The following is a 14,607-nucleotide window of genomic DNA, read 5'->3' on the forward strand; positions in this document are numbered from 1 at the left end:
AGAACAAACAAGACGCCTGCTCGACCTCGTCAATGTCACATGGTCACCAACTTATATCAAAAGCAAACAGGAAGGGACTTTATGGCATCAGACTTTTATTTTCAGAACAAAAGGTTTTAGAACTTCAATAATTATTATTCATGGAGGCACAAAGTGAAGTCCCGCCTTCCTCATTATCATTTTCTCCAATAAATAGAAACTACTGTCAAATACCTTCAAAGGCAACACACAGGAAACTGCTTCAGCTCGCCAGAATAAAATCCACAGAGGCGGTCTTGACGTCACATAACAATGGGGAGCACACCGTCCTCCAACAAAGATAGCAGCAGTGTGGGTGGGGAGTCTACATGAGGGCATTGAGGTGTCCCGAGTGGACGACGGGCGTCAGCATCAGTGCTCGCTGGTCAAGCATCTCCCTCTCTCTACTGAGCCCTGCCCTTTCCTGCTCCAGCATGGCGCGGTCCCTCTCGACTGCCGCACGCTCCCGCTCTAGCCATAGCCTTTCCGCCTGCACCGCCGCTCGCTCCCGCTCCACCGCTGCCCGTTCTCCCTCCAGCATCTCGCGCTGGCGCTCCATGGCAGCCTGCTCTCGCTGCACTGCCTCCCACTCCCGTTCCAAACCAACCAAGCGGTCCTGCTCGCCGGCACCAAACGACTCCTGGGCATAGTCAGTGGGGGGCGGGGCAGAGCGGGTCCGTTGCCTGGGGGCAGGATCAGTGTGCTGCTGCTCGCCACTCTGGGTGACAGGGCTCAGGAGGGGGGCGCTACTCACCAGGCGACCCTCCATGGCATCATTCATCAGGTGGAACCATGGCCAAGAGGCGGCACCATCACTGATGCTCTCCATGCCTGCTGGGGGGTACTTGAGATCCTGAGGGGAGAGGAGTGACATGAAAACATAAAAAGGATACATGTCAGTATATGATGACATGGGCCACACGGTGCTTGAGTGGTTAGCATGTTGGCCACACAGTCAGGAGATCGGAAAGAATCTCTGTTTGGGCATCTCTGTGTGGAGTTTGCATGATCTCCCCGTGCGTGTGGGTTTTCTCCGGGTACTCCGGTTTCCTCCCACATTCTAAAAACATGCATGTTAGGTTAATTGATGACTCTAAATTGTCCATAGGTATGAATGTGAGTGTGAATGGTTGTTTGTCTATATGTGCCCTGCCATTGGCTGGCGACCAGTCCAGGGTGTACCCCGCCTCTCGCCCAAAGTCAGCTAGGATAGGCTCCAGCATATCCCTGCAACCCTCATGAGGATATGATATGCGGCATAGAAAAAGAATGGATGGATATGATGACATCACGACATCAGAGAAAATGGCATGATGGCACAGTGAGAACGTGAGGTCATAACAACATGGGAAGAACATAAAATGGGGGAAAAAATTGATGAAATCATGAGAGCACGGCAATATATGAGAGCATGACATGATGCAAACATGACAATAAATGAGAACATAGCATGGTGACAACTGGTTTCATTCATATGTCACAGGCCGCACTCAGTTCATGCAGCTTTAAGTCCTTCAAGCCCAACCTCCCCACTGTCACTACAGTGTGGCTCAGGCCTCAGGGCTCAGTCCTCCCTCACTTCCCATCTATCAAAAATCAAATCCTGGTTGAACTCAACAGTGACAAAACTGAATTTTTTGTCACTGGAACAAAATCATCACTTTCTAAAGTCAACAGTTTCATGCTCAACATTGACAGCTCCCTAAGGGAAAGACTCTGGGTGTCATCCTGTATAGCGAACTGTCATTTAAATCATTCGATCTACTTACTTCCGCCTTTGCGATATTAATCATCCCCGCAACTCACTCCTTTGTCTCCTCCAGAAGTCCCTCCATAAACTTCAACTGATCCAGAACTCCGCTGCCCAGATTTGAACCAGAACCGCCTCATTACAAAACATCACCCCCACCTTACAAGAACTTCACTGGCTACCGGTCAAGCAGAGAACAGACTACAAACTCCTCCTAAATACTGTACGTTCAAGGCCATACACAACCTCCGTATCTGACTGACCTCCTCCACATTGCTACTCCAGTTTGCTCCCTCAGATCCTCCTCTTCCATTCACCTCACTGTGCCCTCAGCGCCATGGGGAGGACTCTGGGACTCATTACCATCTGACATCCAAAATACTGACTCACTCCCAATCTTCAAATCCAGACTCAAACTCATCTGTTCAAGACTGTATACTCCCTTTGACTGCTTCTACACTGCCCTGCCAACACTTGGTCATGTTGATTTTATCCTTTGTTGTTTTGTCTGCATCTTGTACAGTGCCCTTGGGTTTTTAGAAAGGTGCTTATAAATGAAATGTATTATTATTATTGTTATTATTTTTATAATAAAACATGGGGATATATTGGAACATGCCAAGATGAAAACATGAGAATGACGCAATGGGAGCATGATAATGACAACTGCAACAGCAGGAGAAGATAAATGGTGAAAACATTTATCTTAACAAATCTTAACAAACTATCTTAACAAAACAGCATGAGAACATGATGTTGTGAAACCATGGGAATATGACACCATGAGAGCATCAGAATATGACATATTGAGAAAATACAGTATATACCTTGAACCTCCGTTTGAGATTGTCCCATTTTTTGGACATCTGGTATGTGGAAACCTTTCCCTGAAGACCGAGCTGCTGGATGATGGCTCTGACATGCGCATAGCACGGATACACACACACAACAATATAGTGGGTGATACAGGTGCTAAAAAGACATACAAGAGTAGAGCATCTTACTTCCATGCAGCTTTGGCAGCATTTCTACGTCCGGTAAACAAGGCCTCGTTAGCAGCTCGCAGTTGGATCATGCGCCGAGTGTCCTGGTCGGTCACTAAGGAGACAGACGGACCAATACAACACCGCGTCCAGTGTCAAAATTTTCTTCATCTTGGTGGCTGCCATCTTACTTTTATAAGACAGGTCCGATGGTGTGGAACACTCCTCCCCGCTGGCGTCGATGTAGGTGACGTTACCATCGGGCTCGCCGCTGTCTACACCCGCTACAGACTCCAGCTCACACACGCTCCTCTCTGCCATCAAACTGTCAGCAGGTGGGGGGGAGGAGACAAAGACAGCGTTCTCCTCGTTGGTCCAAATAGGCGTGACCCGGGGTGCTTTTCCTGCAAGTCGTCCCTCCAAGGCGTCACTAATCAGCTGGAACCAGGGCCAGGACGCTGGGCTGGTCTGCACTTCCATCCCGTGAGGAGGGAACTTTAAGTCCTGCAGGGCACACATTTTTACTTCCTGTTTTCTCCGTGGTCGAGGAGTGAAGCAGGAAGTGAAACAGGAGGCAACTCAGTCATGTGATTGAAGCTCACCTTGAACTTTGTCTTCAGGTTGTCCCACTTCTTGGCAACCTGGTCAGGTGTGATTTTGCCTGTCAATCCCAGTTCCTTTACGATGCCCCTGCACAGACAGGACGTCAATGCAGCCGTGCATCAGGTCACAGTGTGCGTGCACTCACCTCCAGGCCGGCTTGGCACTGTTCCTGCGGCCAGTGAACAAAGACTCGTTAGCAGCTCTCAGCTCCACCAGTCGTCTGATGTCTTCTTCTGTCACTGTCCACAAGACACACCAGTCTGTCAAAGGCCAACATGGCGGAGACAAGGAGCGCCAAGGGTCTTCTTACATTTGTAGCTGAATTCGGACATTCGATGCAAATCTCCCAACGTCGAAGAAGCATTTTTGTCCTCTGCGTCGACCAGCAGGTCCATCTCTGACTCGTTCAGAAACTCTGCCATTCCGCCACGACTTCGTCTTGCTCGCTTTTTGGGCGTCGGTGACAGCAACTCACAGTCATCGTCTTCGTCATCCACTATGGGTGTGAGGACGGGCGCGCCGCCGGCCAAGCGGCCCTCCATGGCATCATTCATCCGGCAGAACCACGGCCACGAGCTCGGGTTGGACTCCATGCCTCGTGCCGGAAACTTTAGCTCCTGGTGGCAACGGGAAAACATGGCGGTGTGACGCGATATTGTGATGTCACTGGGACTCTTGTGGAGGGAATCATCACCTTGTACCTCCTCTTCAAGTTGTCCCACTTTTTGGCCAGCTGATCTGTGGTCAGCTTTCCCTGAAGACCCAATTCGTGCAGGACAGCCCTATGACAAGACATACCCCCATGACATCATTTCATCATATGGGATTTATTCACTCTGCACTGACGTATGGGTTGCTATGGTAACAATATGCACACTGATGCCATCCCGTGGGACTAGTCATGTGACTCACCTCCACGCCGGCCTGGCCGTGTGCTTCCTGCCAGTAAAGATGGCCTCGTTGGCGGCTCTAACTTTGATCAAACGGTCTGTCTCGGCCTCGGACACTGTGCGGAAAGAAGATGATGACATCATCATAGGACACAGGACCGCTTGCGACATCATTGCCTACTTTTGTACGAACACTCGTTCATCCTCCTCCAGCCCATGGGAACGCACTCAGCGGGCGGAGCCTCAGCTGCAGTTGTCCCGTCGTCCTTGACGCTTTCTGTCGTCGCCCCCGAATCCTCCATCTCAGTTTTGATGAGGAACTCCAGGATGTCGTTGTTGTCCTGGTTCTGGTTGCTCAGCACCAGTTGGCTGTTGTACAGTCGACCCTGCATGGCTTCATCCATCATGTGGAACCACGGCCACGACTCAGTCACGCCCCCCGGGGGCTCCTGACCCTGATAGGGCTGCTTCAAGTCCTGGATCACCATACACACACATGCACACAAATATGAAAACATGGCATGGTGAAAATACAAGAACATGACATCATTAGAGCATGTGAATATGTAACCGTGAAAACATGAGAATATTGCAAAAGTACACCATTAAAACATAAAAATATTAGAACATTAAGTTGATTAATCCCCTCTGAAGGCCTGGGTACCAAGTGCATGAACCGCCACAGCGCTTATTAGTATCGCATCGCTCTTAACAAGCAGCAGGTCTGCTGGGGGCCTTGTCATCTTAAAACAGCATTTGTTTTAAAGCGGTTCCGTTTTGTTTGTGACAACAAAAAGAAGCTACAGAAAATAGAAGAATACAACTTTTTCATTTTTTTTCCCAAACAAGTACATAGTGCACTGCAACTTTTAAGAGGTGTCATCTTCTCACACACGAGTTGATCTACTTTACATTTCTGGTGAAAACATGAGAATTAGATACCGTGAATGTATGAGAATGAGAACCTGACACCACAACACACAGACGAGGTAACCCTGGTTCCAGTCCTGTTCAACCAATGTGAGCGGGATGAAGTCCTACCTTGTACTTGGTGCGCAGATTGTCCCACTTTTTTGCGATCTGTTCAGCCGTCAGCTTCCCTTCAAGGCCCAGACCCCTCAGGATGGTGCTGGACCAGAACCATAAGATCCTTAGCTGGAGCTTCAGTGAATCGAATAGCTGAATATTTGGACTAACAGCACGTGCTGTACCTCCAGGCTATCTTGGCAGAATTCCTTTTCCCGGTGAATAGAACCTCGTTGGACGCTCTAAACTGGATCAGCCTCTTCACGTCCTCCTCGCTCACTGGAGAGTGTAAAGGTCAAAAGTGAACAGCCGGCCAAAGTGAACCAGGTGGAAGGTAGACTTACTTTTATAAGAGTTTTCCTGGAAGTGGGCCAGTGGGTTCGGGCTTGTGTTCATTGTGAGCACGGAAGCGGCGGTTCTGTTCTTTTGGACTGCTTCGGACTAGCTACACACACACACCGGTGTGAACAGAACGTCGACCCGCTACGTTTTGGCGGATCATCTCCGTCCATCACCAGGCGGGCCCGGACCAGAGTGAGCGTCTTGCGGAGCTCCTTACGCGATGCTATGTGGCTAAGTAGCTAACGCAAACAAGCTCGAACTCGTAACAGAGGCAAAATCCTGAGCGCACTAAAACGTGACACCGGCTGCCAGACGTTCTTGCAGCCCATGTCTGCGATCAGGAACCAATAAGTGAACGGTACCTTTAGACCCGGGCAAGCCTGTGTCCAGCTTACGCTCCAAGGAGCGCTCGATTATCCGTCAAGGCCTGCCCGCACTCACGTGACCTGAACTTCAGCGGGGCGGGGTCTGAAAGGATTTTACACGATGACACCACCTACCAGACGCCAACATGACTTAACTATACACAGTTGACGGTCAGTTAATACATTATACAGTAAGTCTTTATTGAAAAAGAGGCAAGAGCACAAATAATAAAGATTTATCAGTGGTGAAGAATAACGTCATACATGTCATCACAGGAAAGTCAAAGTTTCTCCACAAGCTTCTGGAACAAAGACACCAGCCTCTGTGTGCTCTCCAGCTGCTCCGGGTCCACATGCACAGCTAAGAAGTTCTGATGAAGCCTGGTCTGCACCATCACTTCTGCTTCCCCTGCCCATTCAGTCCCCCGAATCCCCCCCTGGCTCTTCAGCAGGGCTCTGGCTTGCTCCAGAAGCGCTCTGTCCCTTTCTAGAAAAGCTCTGTCTCTGTCCAGAAAGGCCCGGTCTTGATCCAGACACACTCTGTCTCGTTCTATAGCAGCCCGGTCCCGTTGTATGGAAACGAGGTCCCGTTCCAATGCTGCCCGGTCCCTTTCCAATGCCACACGGCCACGTTCTACATCCGCACGATCACGTTCTACGTCTATTAAGAGCCTCTCCAGATCCTGCCGCCCGTCCAGCAGTCTGTCGTCGGTACAGCTGGGGGAGGACAGCGGCCCCATGCTTTCGTTATTGTTGTTGTCACTCTGTGCCATGATGCCCTCTGACAGCAACGTAGCGTACAACACGCCATTCTGAGAGAGAAGCTCAGTGCTGGCGGCCCCAGGGGACTCAGTTTTACTGACGACATTGTCTCCACACACCTCAGTGACACCCACGCTGAACACGTCCTGCAGCACAGGGACTCCTTCGACCGTACCCATCTCTTTTACCTCCAGTTCGGGCGGGTGTGTCACCATATGGGCGAAAGAGAAGTGAGGCACAGCATCCTCGTCATCGTCCAGCACTGACGGCTCCACCACGTTGGCGGTCCCGGCCAGCCGGCCACTCATGGCCTCATCCATCAGATGTAACCAGCGCCAAGAATTGGTTCGGTTCTGTAAACCTTCAGGAGAGTTCTTAAGAGCCTAGGCAAGAAATTATACATTATTATATGACACACAAGGTTCTGACAGGCAATTAGTGTGTGTATGCAGTTAAAGGTGTGTGCAGATAGCTTTTACGCAGTTAGCGTCTATTCAGTGTGTGCGGGCTGGTAACCTATGCAGCCAGTGTGTATGAGTGTATGCGGAAAGGTGCGTGGGTACTGTAAGGCAAGGTACTGTGTATGCAAGTAGCTCATACACAATTAGTGTCTCTGCAGTTAATGTAGCTGTAGTTAGCATGTATGTAGTTAGTTTATATGCAGGTGGCTTTAATGGAGTTAGTGAGCATGCAGATAGCATGTACAGTATACTGTTAGCATATATGCAGGTACCTTTTAAGTAGTTTAAATGAGTGCAGGTAGTGTATGGTCTATCCACTGACCCGGTACTTCTCCTTCATGTTGTCCCATTTCTTCTTTAGCTGGCGAGCGGACAGCATGCCCTGGAGGCCCATCTCCCTCCGGATCGCCCTGCAGGAGAAAAGGAGCAACAGTGGAACATACCCCAAATAGGAGGTTACCAAGGACGCAGCAAACTGACCTCCAGCCCTGCATGGCCGAGTTACTTTGGCCTGTGAAGATGGAGTTATTGGTGGCCCGCAGGTGAATGAGCTGCTGAATGTCTCTGTCTATCACTGTGGACGGACTCGGGGACACACATGGACGTGCGCGCGCGCGCGCGCACACACACACACACACACACACACACACACACACACACACACACACACACACACACACACACACACACACACACACACACACAGGCTGTTGATATGACGTCATGGCCTATAATATTTCCCCCAGAAGACTAAACAAGACTGTGACGTCACAAGGGCGTCCTTATGACGACCAGCCACACTGAGAGAATCATTAAAATTGCTTTAAAAGCTGTGGTTGTAATCATGTTTAACAAAAACATGGTAACGACGTCGGCGTTTTGACAACTTTTTGATTGTAATGATGTGTAATACAAATAAAAAGTAACCACGACGGCGACAAAACAACAAATTCTTGTCACAATAGTTTCATGTGAAGTGAATTTTATCGTTTGTTGACTGACTTATGTCGTATGACTACATTCAATGTTGCTAAGTGCGAAATCAAGAGGCAAAAGAGCAGTGAAATGAAGAAATCTTACTTCGATAGGAGAACGCCATGATCCATACCGGAAAACCTGAACCCTTCTTCCCCAGTTGACAAAAAAGACTCCGAGTGAAGCTCTGCTGTCAACTGCAGGCTTATGTACTGTACTGCACAGTTGAAGAATCAACGAATACCAACTAAAATACCGAGGAAATGACTAGAAAAAGATTTAATATTTTATATTTAACATGCTATCAAGAAAAACGAAAGTTAATGTGGTGTTACGTTGATATTTTTGTAACGCGAAGATGCTCAGTATCCAAGCACCATCAGTGCCAAATAAAAACCGAAAACCATTAGCGCCAACTTTCAAAATAAACCACTTCGCAGATTTTAAACTACACTAAAAGCGCAACACTTGCACTCAATATGTGCATTTTATCTCAATATTAGATTAATTTATTGCTTAAAATTCTATTTCTGCGCTTATTTATTGCTTAAAATGTTATTTCTGAGCGACTTAATCCTATAGAAACTGCAGGCCAATTGCGTTGATGCAATTTTATTCTGAAACAACTAAGCGGACGTTGAGTTGGAGTGCACTGTTATTTGACTTAACAGATGTCCTCCAAGGATCACAATGGCAAAAATGATGGCTGTATCTGCTTTAAATCGTCGTCAGTAATCACATACGTCACACAATCGATCGACAAGTCGTCAGGTAAGGTGGATGGATTGTTGTCAAACTGAATTTTTTGGATTGGTTTTCCAGGCCGTGATCAGTACGCTCATCCTATAGATCACACGTAATCCAAGTACACATTGTTACCTTTTATTTGTTTTTATTATTGTATCAATACAATATTATGTATTGTGTTCTAAACATTAAGATTAACATTTAGATTCCGTAGTCAGTCATTAATACCAATCAAGTCATTATTTCACTCATGCTGTACCTGTGTTTGTGTCAGCATGCTGGCCAGGAAAGGTCTCCTTCCAGACGGCTTCCTGCTGACCCGCCTGGCCGAAGACCAGAACCAGCCCAACCGCAGCCGCTTCAGGACTCAAAGGGCCCGCTTCATCACCAAGACGGGCTCGTGCAATGTGGCCCACAAGAACATCAGAGAGCAGGTGAGAGATGAGGACGTTGTGGCCACCGGGGTGATCACCACCAGGATGACAAGCTGTGTTGTGGTGTTGCAGGGTCGCTTCCTGCAGGATGTCTTCACCACCATGGTGGATCTGAAGTGGCAGCACTCCCTCCTTATCTTCACCTCAGCGTTCCTCTGCTCCTGGATGCTCTTCGCCATGGTCTGGTGGCTCCTGGCCTTTGCGCATGGAGACCTGCAGCCCCGGAACCCCGACGGAGAACCGGGGCCCGTTCCCTGCGTCACCGCCATCAATTCGTTTACTTCGGCCTTCCTCTTCTCCATTGAGGTCCAGGTTGGAACCTTTTCCATATTCTCTTCCACCAGAAATGCTAGCGACATTTAGCAGCACCAACATAATTGTACTGAGAATACAATAGTATCTGGATGCTAATGACTAGCCTACAGATGCTAAATTAGGTCATGGACGCCAACACTTAGCTTAGGGATACTAAATTAGCTCATAGAGACTCACAACTAGCTCTGTGTTTCTCCAGGTGACCATTGGTTTTGGCGGCAGGATGGTGACAGAGGAGTGTCCCGTGGCCATCATCATGCTCATCATCCAAAACATACTTGGCCTGATCATCAATGCTGTCATGCTGGGCTGCGTTTTCATGAAGACGGCGCAGGCCAACCGCCGGGCCGAAACGCTCATCTTCTCCAGAAACGCCGTCATCGCCCCACGAAATGGTCGGCCCACGCTCATGTTCCGGGTGGGTGACTTGAGGAAAAGCATGATCATCTCGGCCACCGTCCAGCTGCAGGTGAAAGCTACTCGCCGCTCACGGCAGGGGATCACGTAACTGTCTCGTCTCGTCGCCCACGCCGTGTGCTTTGTTTTCGATTCCCCCAGGTCATCCGGCGGACGGTGACGGCGGAGGGTGAGGTGATCCCAGTGAGCCAACTGGACATCCAAGTGGAGAACCCACTGAGGAGCAACGGTGTCTTCCTGGTGTCACCGCTCATCATCAGCCACACATTGGAGAGAGGAAGCCCGCTCTACGAGCTGTCGGCGCAGTCGCTGACCTCCGCTGACATCGAGATCATCGTTATCCTGGAAGGTCACGTTTTTCCTCAAATTATTTTGAGCCTATTTGCTAGCGTGCATGCATATCATTAGCATAAAAGTGGGCGTGGTATTCTCGTGCAGGTGTAGTGGAAACGACGGGCATCAGCATGCAGGCTCGGACCTCATACATCCCTGAGGAGATCTTGTGGGGGAGACGCTTTGTGTCCATCGTGAGCGAGGAGGACGGCCGCTACTGCGTCGACTACTCCAAGTTCGGCAACACGGTCCCCATCCGGATGTCGTCCCTGAGCGCCAAAGAGCTGGACCAGACGCGGGGGATCCAGGAGGGCACGCCCGACGTGCAGCTGCAGGGCTGGGGGCTGGTCCGAGCCGGGAGGGGCGGCTTCCGCCGGGGGGGCCGCGCCTGCGATGGTGCTGCCTCCCAGCCCTGGTACACTCCATCGGAGAAGGAAGTGGAGCAAGTAGGGCAGAAGAAGACGGTGCAGCTGGAAGTGATAGGACGCCAGACGGAGGAATGATGAGCAATAAAGTTTGACACTCAGGCCACACCCCTTTGTGCTGACAAGACGAGAAAAGACAACAACAACATGAGCTTTCTTAGTTTATTTGCAGTCATGTGACATTTTCACAGCCAGCACACAAGGACACAGAGAAGTGAGCCAATCAGGAGTGTGACGGGTGTTGCCACGGTGACTGCCTTGCTGGAGTTGCATAGGTTGCTGCTGCAGCAGCGGTACGTGAACGCCGACATGGCGGGGAACATCTGGGAGAGGCGTGAATTGTCACAGTCTGTGTACCTGATGCATTGACGGATGGTCTTCCCTCCTGGATGTGCACACACACACACACACACACACACACACACAGAGTGATGAGTCCAGAAGAGTCAGAGTAGCAAAGGACACATGACCTTCTACCTCTCTCGCTCAGAGACAAGCAGGCATCCTCGTATGTGCACTCCTGCACATTGTGACAGCGGCCCGTGTAGTCAGCGCACTTGTAACAGCGAAGAGCGTCCCCTAGAGAGACACATTTGTGCTTAAAAAACATGTTCAAATGCTACTAAACATGCTGAAATGATGACTCACCTTCACGTATCATCATCACGGTGGCCGCGCACAGCAGCAGGAAGAGAGAGCAGAAAGAGCTGCAACGTGACATGTCGTCGTCTTCTTCCAGCTGGACTGAACTGGGGAACAGGCTGGCAGCGCAATGAGGAGCGCACACACTGAAGACTGCTTTGTGGTCCACGCACAAAAGACACACAAAGACTCACTATGTGGTGTCATCGCTATGACCTTTGCTCCCACCCAGGCCTTGGCTACCACGTCAATGATGCCACTGTCTGTGTCTGTTTGGAACGGTTCATAAACACACTCGAGGACAGGAAAATGACAAAAGTATTTTTTAACTTTTCCACATCATCCATTATATAGTTCTGTTTGCAAATTCGTGTTAGCCAGCATGCCAGAGACACAACGTAGCAAACTGCAGAACACAACTTTAGTCACTTTGTGAACACTTGTGGTGTTGTGTGTACCAGGCAGTGACTGGGCACCAGCAAACAGAGTCATTTATTTTGTCATCCAGCAATGTTAATATACAAACTATTCAGGTCAATTTACATAAAGCAATCTGTGAGTTTTATTGTTGGATATGTATGTATTATATTCCCTGTATTGGCCACACAAAAAATGTGAAAATATGAATAAAATGCAAAAGTTTATCTATCCTGTACATGTCAGAGGCGGAGCCTATCCGTGCAGTCATTGGCTGAGAGGCGGGCTCATCAGCTGTACTAATACGTCTGGATCACTGAACTCTATAACTGGAAGGGCCCCGATCGCTTGCTGCGCATTGGAGGCTTGAAGCCACCGGAAGTATAGAAGTCGCCATGTTGTTTCACCCAAAACAAGAAAACCTCAGAACTAAGAGGAGTTCGAGATGCCGTCTTGTGCTGCTATTAATTGCACAAATCGTGATACTCGTGAAAATCAAGAGAAGGGGCTTACATTTCACAGGTAGGTAAATGCTTATAATAAAAATAGTTACAAAAAAAATAGATACTTAAAATCTGTAAGCATCTTTTCATCTAAGTAGTTGTAAATTACCCCTTATTCTCCTTTAGATTTCCACATTGTACTGCTCAACTTCCAAAGCAATGGGTAGTAAATTTGCGGAGAGACAGGTGGATTCCTGCAGCCAGATCGCAACACTGTTCAAGTCATTTCACTGAGGAGAACTTCGACAGGACCGACCAGACTTTTAGATTGCGACAAAATGCAGTTCCAACAATATTTGACTTTTCTAATCATCTTCTAAAGGTATGCGTTGCATTTAACTTTGATACTACGTAGATGCTTATCATAGCAAATACCTTGTGAACACTGAAATTGAGTTGTTATGCGTTGTAATTTCACACAATAGAGGTAGGAAAAAACTTAAACTGGAGGGAAATTTTGAGATTTGGGTCTAGTAAATTTACTCTGTTTCAATTGAATTTTTGTTAATTCGTGTTAATTTTTTATACCGAAACATAATAAATGTAGTGAATGAACATACATCTATGTGTATGCGTGTGTGCTTTTTTGGGTGAAGCAAGATGGCCGACCAATGGCTTCATGCGGTCAGCATGGACGCCCCCTCCAGTAGTATAGAGTTCAGTGATCTGGATACACCATACGTCGCACGCGCCCGTGCAAGCCGCTGAAGCCACTGAGAGGCCATCTTACCACTCACATCTCGTACGTAGCAGACAGCATTCGTAGCGTACATAGCAGGCCCGCGGGCGACCAAAGGCCCATTTGGTTAAAAAAAAAAGAAGCTGCTATCAAGGTGTGCAATTGTAACGGAGTGTGGATGTGCTGTGATAAATGATGGCAGAAGTGTTGCAACAGCGCCTGTTGCTGGTGGATAGTGGCATGTGCAAATTGCTGCAGGAAGTGGTCAGAGCTGCACTGTCCGGGATATTTGGTGAAGTAATGTTTACTGCAGGGGTCACCAACGTGGAGCCCGCGGGCACCAGGTGGCCCCCCACGACCACATGAGGTGCCCGCAAGCCTGCTTTTCATTCAGGTTTTCAGTTAATAATGAAAGAACACTAGAAATAAATGCATTCTGAAATACAAAATGTGAGTTGTGGACACCAGCATTTTGTTAATGTTCTGGTAAAACAAGCATATTTGCTTTGTTTGGGTTTAAAATAAGCTCTGAAAATAAATGTTACAACAATGAGTAGCTCTTGGCCATTTTCATTTTGTAAAAGTAGCTCTCACAAGGAAAAACGTTGGTGACCCCTGGTTTACTGTGTGTTTATATTTTGTCATATACAATGTAATGTGCATTTGATAGTGTTCATTAATTGGAAAGAGCCAGTCTGCACTTTTGAGCGAAGTTTTATAGACTTTAACGCAGTTTCTTTGTTGAACTAACTTGGAATCATTTATGTGCAGTGTAGATTATCCCGTGACCAAAGTCGACGCTCACCTGTCATTCCTCTGTAAAAGTGTTGTTACAGGACACACTGCCATTAAAAGAAGTCCATAATCCACCTGACTGTATGTGATGCATTCAAGCGACAGCATTGTGGAGCTGCATTCCCCCACATCAAGTTGTGGACCGTCACACAATCCCATTCACTTCCCCAACATCAGGGTCCTCCTTCAGTTGGCCTGTACCATCCCAGTAACATCGTGTGAATGTGAGCCAAGTGCCAGTACCTTGAAGCGTACATGAGGACCAGTATGACGCAACAGCGGCTGACCTCGCTGGCACTTCTCCACATTCACTACAAAAAGGTTATCAACCTGGCGGAAGTGGTGGACATATTTTCCACGACACATCCAAGAAAGACGATGCTGAATTTGCGATAGGTAAGGCCGAAACACATTGTAGTGATTCATATTGTGTAGGCCTGTGTAAATAGCATCCACCACTGAAGCGATGGCATGCTCAGTCGCCCAGTAAACTGATTAACTTATCTAAATAGGGCAAGCTTGATGTTGTCATTTTGCCCTTAAGCTTGTCATTTGGAGGAAATAACATTGTTGTTATGTCTGTCCAAAATATGCATCAGAAAATTGTTTTTTCGGGCTCCAAATACAAAAGGTACGTTCACTCAGACTTTTGAACCCCCCCGAAAAATATTTGGTTACGGGCCTGCATAGTGTACAAAGCAGATGAAGAGGCTCACAGAACATCT

The 14,607-nt window shown here is 48.2% G+C and overlaps 4 protein-coding genes across 7 annotated transcripts; 1 reads left to right on the forward strand and 3 right to left on the reverse strand.

The window, feature by feature from the left end:
- Positions 1 to 15: 15 nt before the first annotated feature.
- Positions 16 to 6,041, reverse strand: LOC129181874 (uncharacterized). Of its 2 annotated transcripts, none has more exons than XM_054777603.1 (13): positions 5,615 to 6,041; positions 5,456 to 5,549; positions 5,286 to 5,373; positions 4,438 to 4,720; positions 4,267 to 4,360; positions 4,049 to 4,136; positions 3,665 to 3,971; positions 3,500 to 3,593; positions 3,354 to 3,441; positions 2,943 to 3,255; positions 2,773 to 2,866; positions 2,596 to 2,683; positions 16 to 871 (listed from the first exon to the last, which is right to left on the reverse strand). In XM_054777603.1, exons 1-13 carry the CDS (start codon positions 5,664 to 5,666, stop codon positions 344 to 346), a joined length of 2,211 nt encoding a protein of 736 aa, XP_054633578.1. In that variant the 5' UTR covers positions 5,667 to 6,041; the 3' UTR covers positions 16 to 343. The 2 variants fall into 2 exon arrangements, with proteins under 2 accessions (XP_054633578.1, XP_054633577.1); XM_054777602.1 differs by having other exon boundaries at positions 4,426 to 4,720.
- A 116-nt stretch (positions 6,042 to 6,157) lies between these two features.
- LOC129181875 (uncharacterized) lies at positions 6,158 to 8,543 on the reverse strand. 3 transcript variants are annotated; one of them, XM_054777605.1, is made up of 4 exons: positions 8,281 to 8,541; positions 7,681 to 7,774; positions 7,523 to 7,610; positions 6,158 to 7,122 (listed from the first exon to the last, which is right to left on the reverse strand). In XM_054777605.1, exons 1-4 carry the CDS (start codon positions 8,297 to 8,299, stop codon positions 6,259 to 6,261), a joined length of 1,065 nt encoding a protein of 354 aa, XP_054633580.1. In that variant the 5' UTR covers positions 8,300 to 8,541; the 3' UTR covers positions 6,158 to 6,258. The 3 variants fall into 3 exon arrangements, with proteins under 3 accessions (XP_054633580.1, XP_054633581.1, XP_054633579.1); XM_054777606.1 differs by lacking the exon at positions 7,681 to 7,774 and having other exon boundaries at positions 8,281 to 8,543; XM_054777604.1 differs by lacking the exon at positions 8,281 to 8,541 and having other exon boundaries at positions 7,681 to 8,274.
- A 268-nt stretch (positions 8,544 to 8,811) lies between these two features.
- kcnj11l (potassium inwardly rectifying channel subfamily J member 11, like) lies at positions 8,812 to 12,815 on the forward strand. The gene is made up of 7 exons (XM_054777735.1): positions 8,812 to 8,946; positions 9,197 to 9,356; positions 9,429 to 9,668; positions 9,871 to 10,140; positions 10,230 to 10,437; positions 10,527 to 12,427; positions 12,535 to 12,815. The coding sequence occupies exons 2-6, from the start codon at positions 9,198 to 9,200 to the stop codon at positions 10,922 to 10,924; spliced, it is 1,275 nt and encodes a 424-aa protein (XP_054633710.1). The 5' UTR covers positions 8,812 to 8,946; position 9,197; the 3' UTR covers positions 10,925 to 12,427; positions 12,535 to 12,815.
- Positions 11,002 to 11,646, reverse strand: cd59 (CD59 molecule (CD59 blood group)). Its single transcript, XM_054777736.1, has 3 exons — positions 11,495 to 11,646; positions 11,324 to 11,425; positions 11,002 to 11,231 (listed from the first exon to the last, which is right to left on the reverse strand). The coding sequence occupies exons 1-3, from the start codon at positions 11,565 to 11,567 to the stop codon at positions 11,032 to 11,034; spliced, it is 375 nt and encodes a 124-aa protein (XP_054633711.1). The 5' UTR covers positions 11,568 to 11,646; the 3' UTR covers positions 11,002 to 11,031.
- Positions 12,816 to 14,607: the final 1,792 nt, after the last annotated feature.

This window comes from Dunckerocampus dactyliophorus, chromosome 5 (assembly GCF_027744805.1).
Source record: "Dunckerocampus dactyliophorus isolate RoL2022-P2 chromosome 5, RoL_Ddac_1.1, whole genome shotgun sequence".
In the NCBI taxonomy this organism is placed as follows: domain Eukaryota; kingdom Metazoa; phylum Chordata; class Actinopteri; order Syngnathiformes; family Syngnathidae; genus Dunckerocampus; species Dunckerocampus dactyliophorus.

What these genes read in the sequence shown, in the direction of transcription:
- LOC129181874 (XM_054777602.1), bottom strand. Translation starts at nt 5,666, where the DNA reads ATGAACACAAGCCCGAACCCACTGGCCCACTTCCAGGAAAACTCTTAT. An exon ending in GAACGAGTGTTCGTACAAAA is followed by an intron (nt 4,361 to 4,425) that starts GTAGGCAATGAT and finishes CTTTCCGCACAG; the next exon opens with TGTCCGAGGCCGAGACAGAC. An exon ending in ATCTCAAACGGAGGTTCAAG is followed by an intron (nt 872 to 2,595) that starts GTATATACTGTA and finishes CTCTCCCCTCAG; the next exon opens with GATCTCAAGTACCCCCCAGC.
- LOC129181875 (XM_054777604.1), bottom strand. Translation starts at nt 7,925, where the DNA reads ATGACGTCATATCAACAGCCTGTGTGTGTGTGTGTGTGTGTGTGTGTG. An exon ending in TCGGCCATGCAGGGCTGGAG is followed by an intron (nt 7,611 to 7,680) that starts GTCAGTTTGCTG and finishes TTTCTCCTGCAG; the next exon opens with GGCGATCCGGAGGGAGATGG. An exon ending in ACATGAAGGAGAAGTACCGG is followed by an intron (nt 7,123 to 7,522) that starts GTCAGTGGATAG and finishes TTTCTTGCCTAG; the next exon opens with GCTCTTAAGAACTCTCCTGA.
- kcnj11l (XM_054777735.1), top strand. Translation starts at nt 9,198, where the DNA reads ATGCTGGCCAGGAAAGGTCTCCTTCCAGACGGCTTCCTGCTGACCCGC. An exon ending in TCTTCTCCATTGAGGTCCAG is followed by an intron (nt 9,669 to 9,870) that starts GTTGGAACCTTT and finishes GTGTTTCTCCAG; the next exon opens with GTGACCATTGGTTTTGGCGG. An exon ending in CGGCCACCGTCCAGCTGCAG is followed by an intron (nt 10,141 to 10,229) that starts GTGAAAGCTACT and finishes CGATTCCCCCAG; the next exon opens with GTCATCCGGCGGACGGTGAC.
- cd59 (XM_054777736.1), bottom strand. Translation starts at nt 11,567, where the DNA reads ATGTCACGTTGCAGCTCTTTCTGCTCTCTCTTCCTGCTGCTGTGCGCG. An exon ending in CGTGATGATGATACGTGAAG is followed by an intron (nt 11,426 to 11,494) that starts GTGAGTCATCAT and finishes GTGTCTCTCTAG; the next exon opens with GGGACGCTCTTCGCTGTTAC. An exon ending in CTTGTCTCTGAGCGAGAGAG is followed by an intron (nt 11,232 to 11,323) that starts GTAGAAGGTCAT and finishes GTGCACATCCAG; the next exon opens with GAGGGAAGACCATCCGTCAA.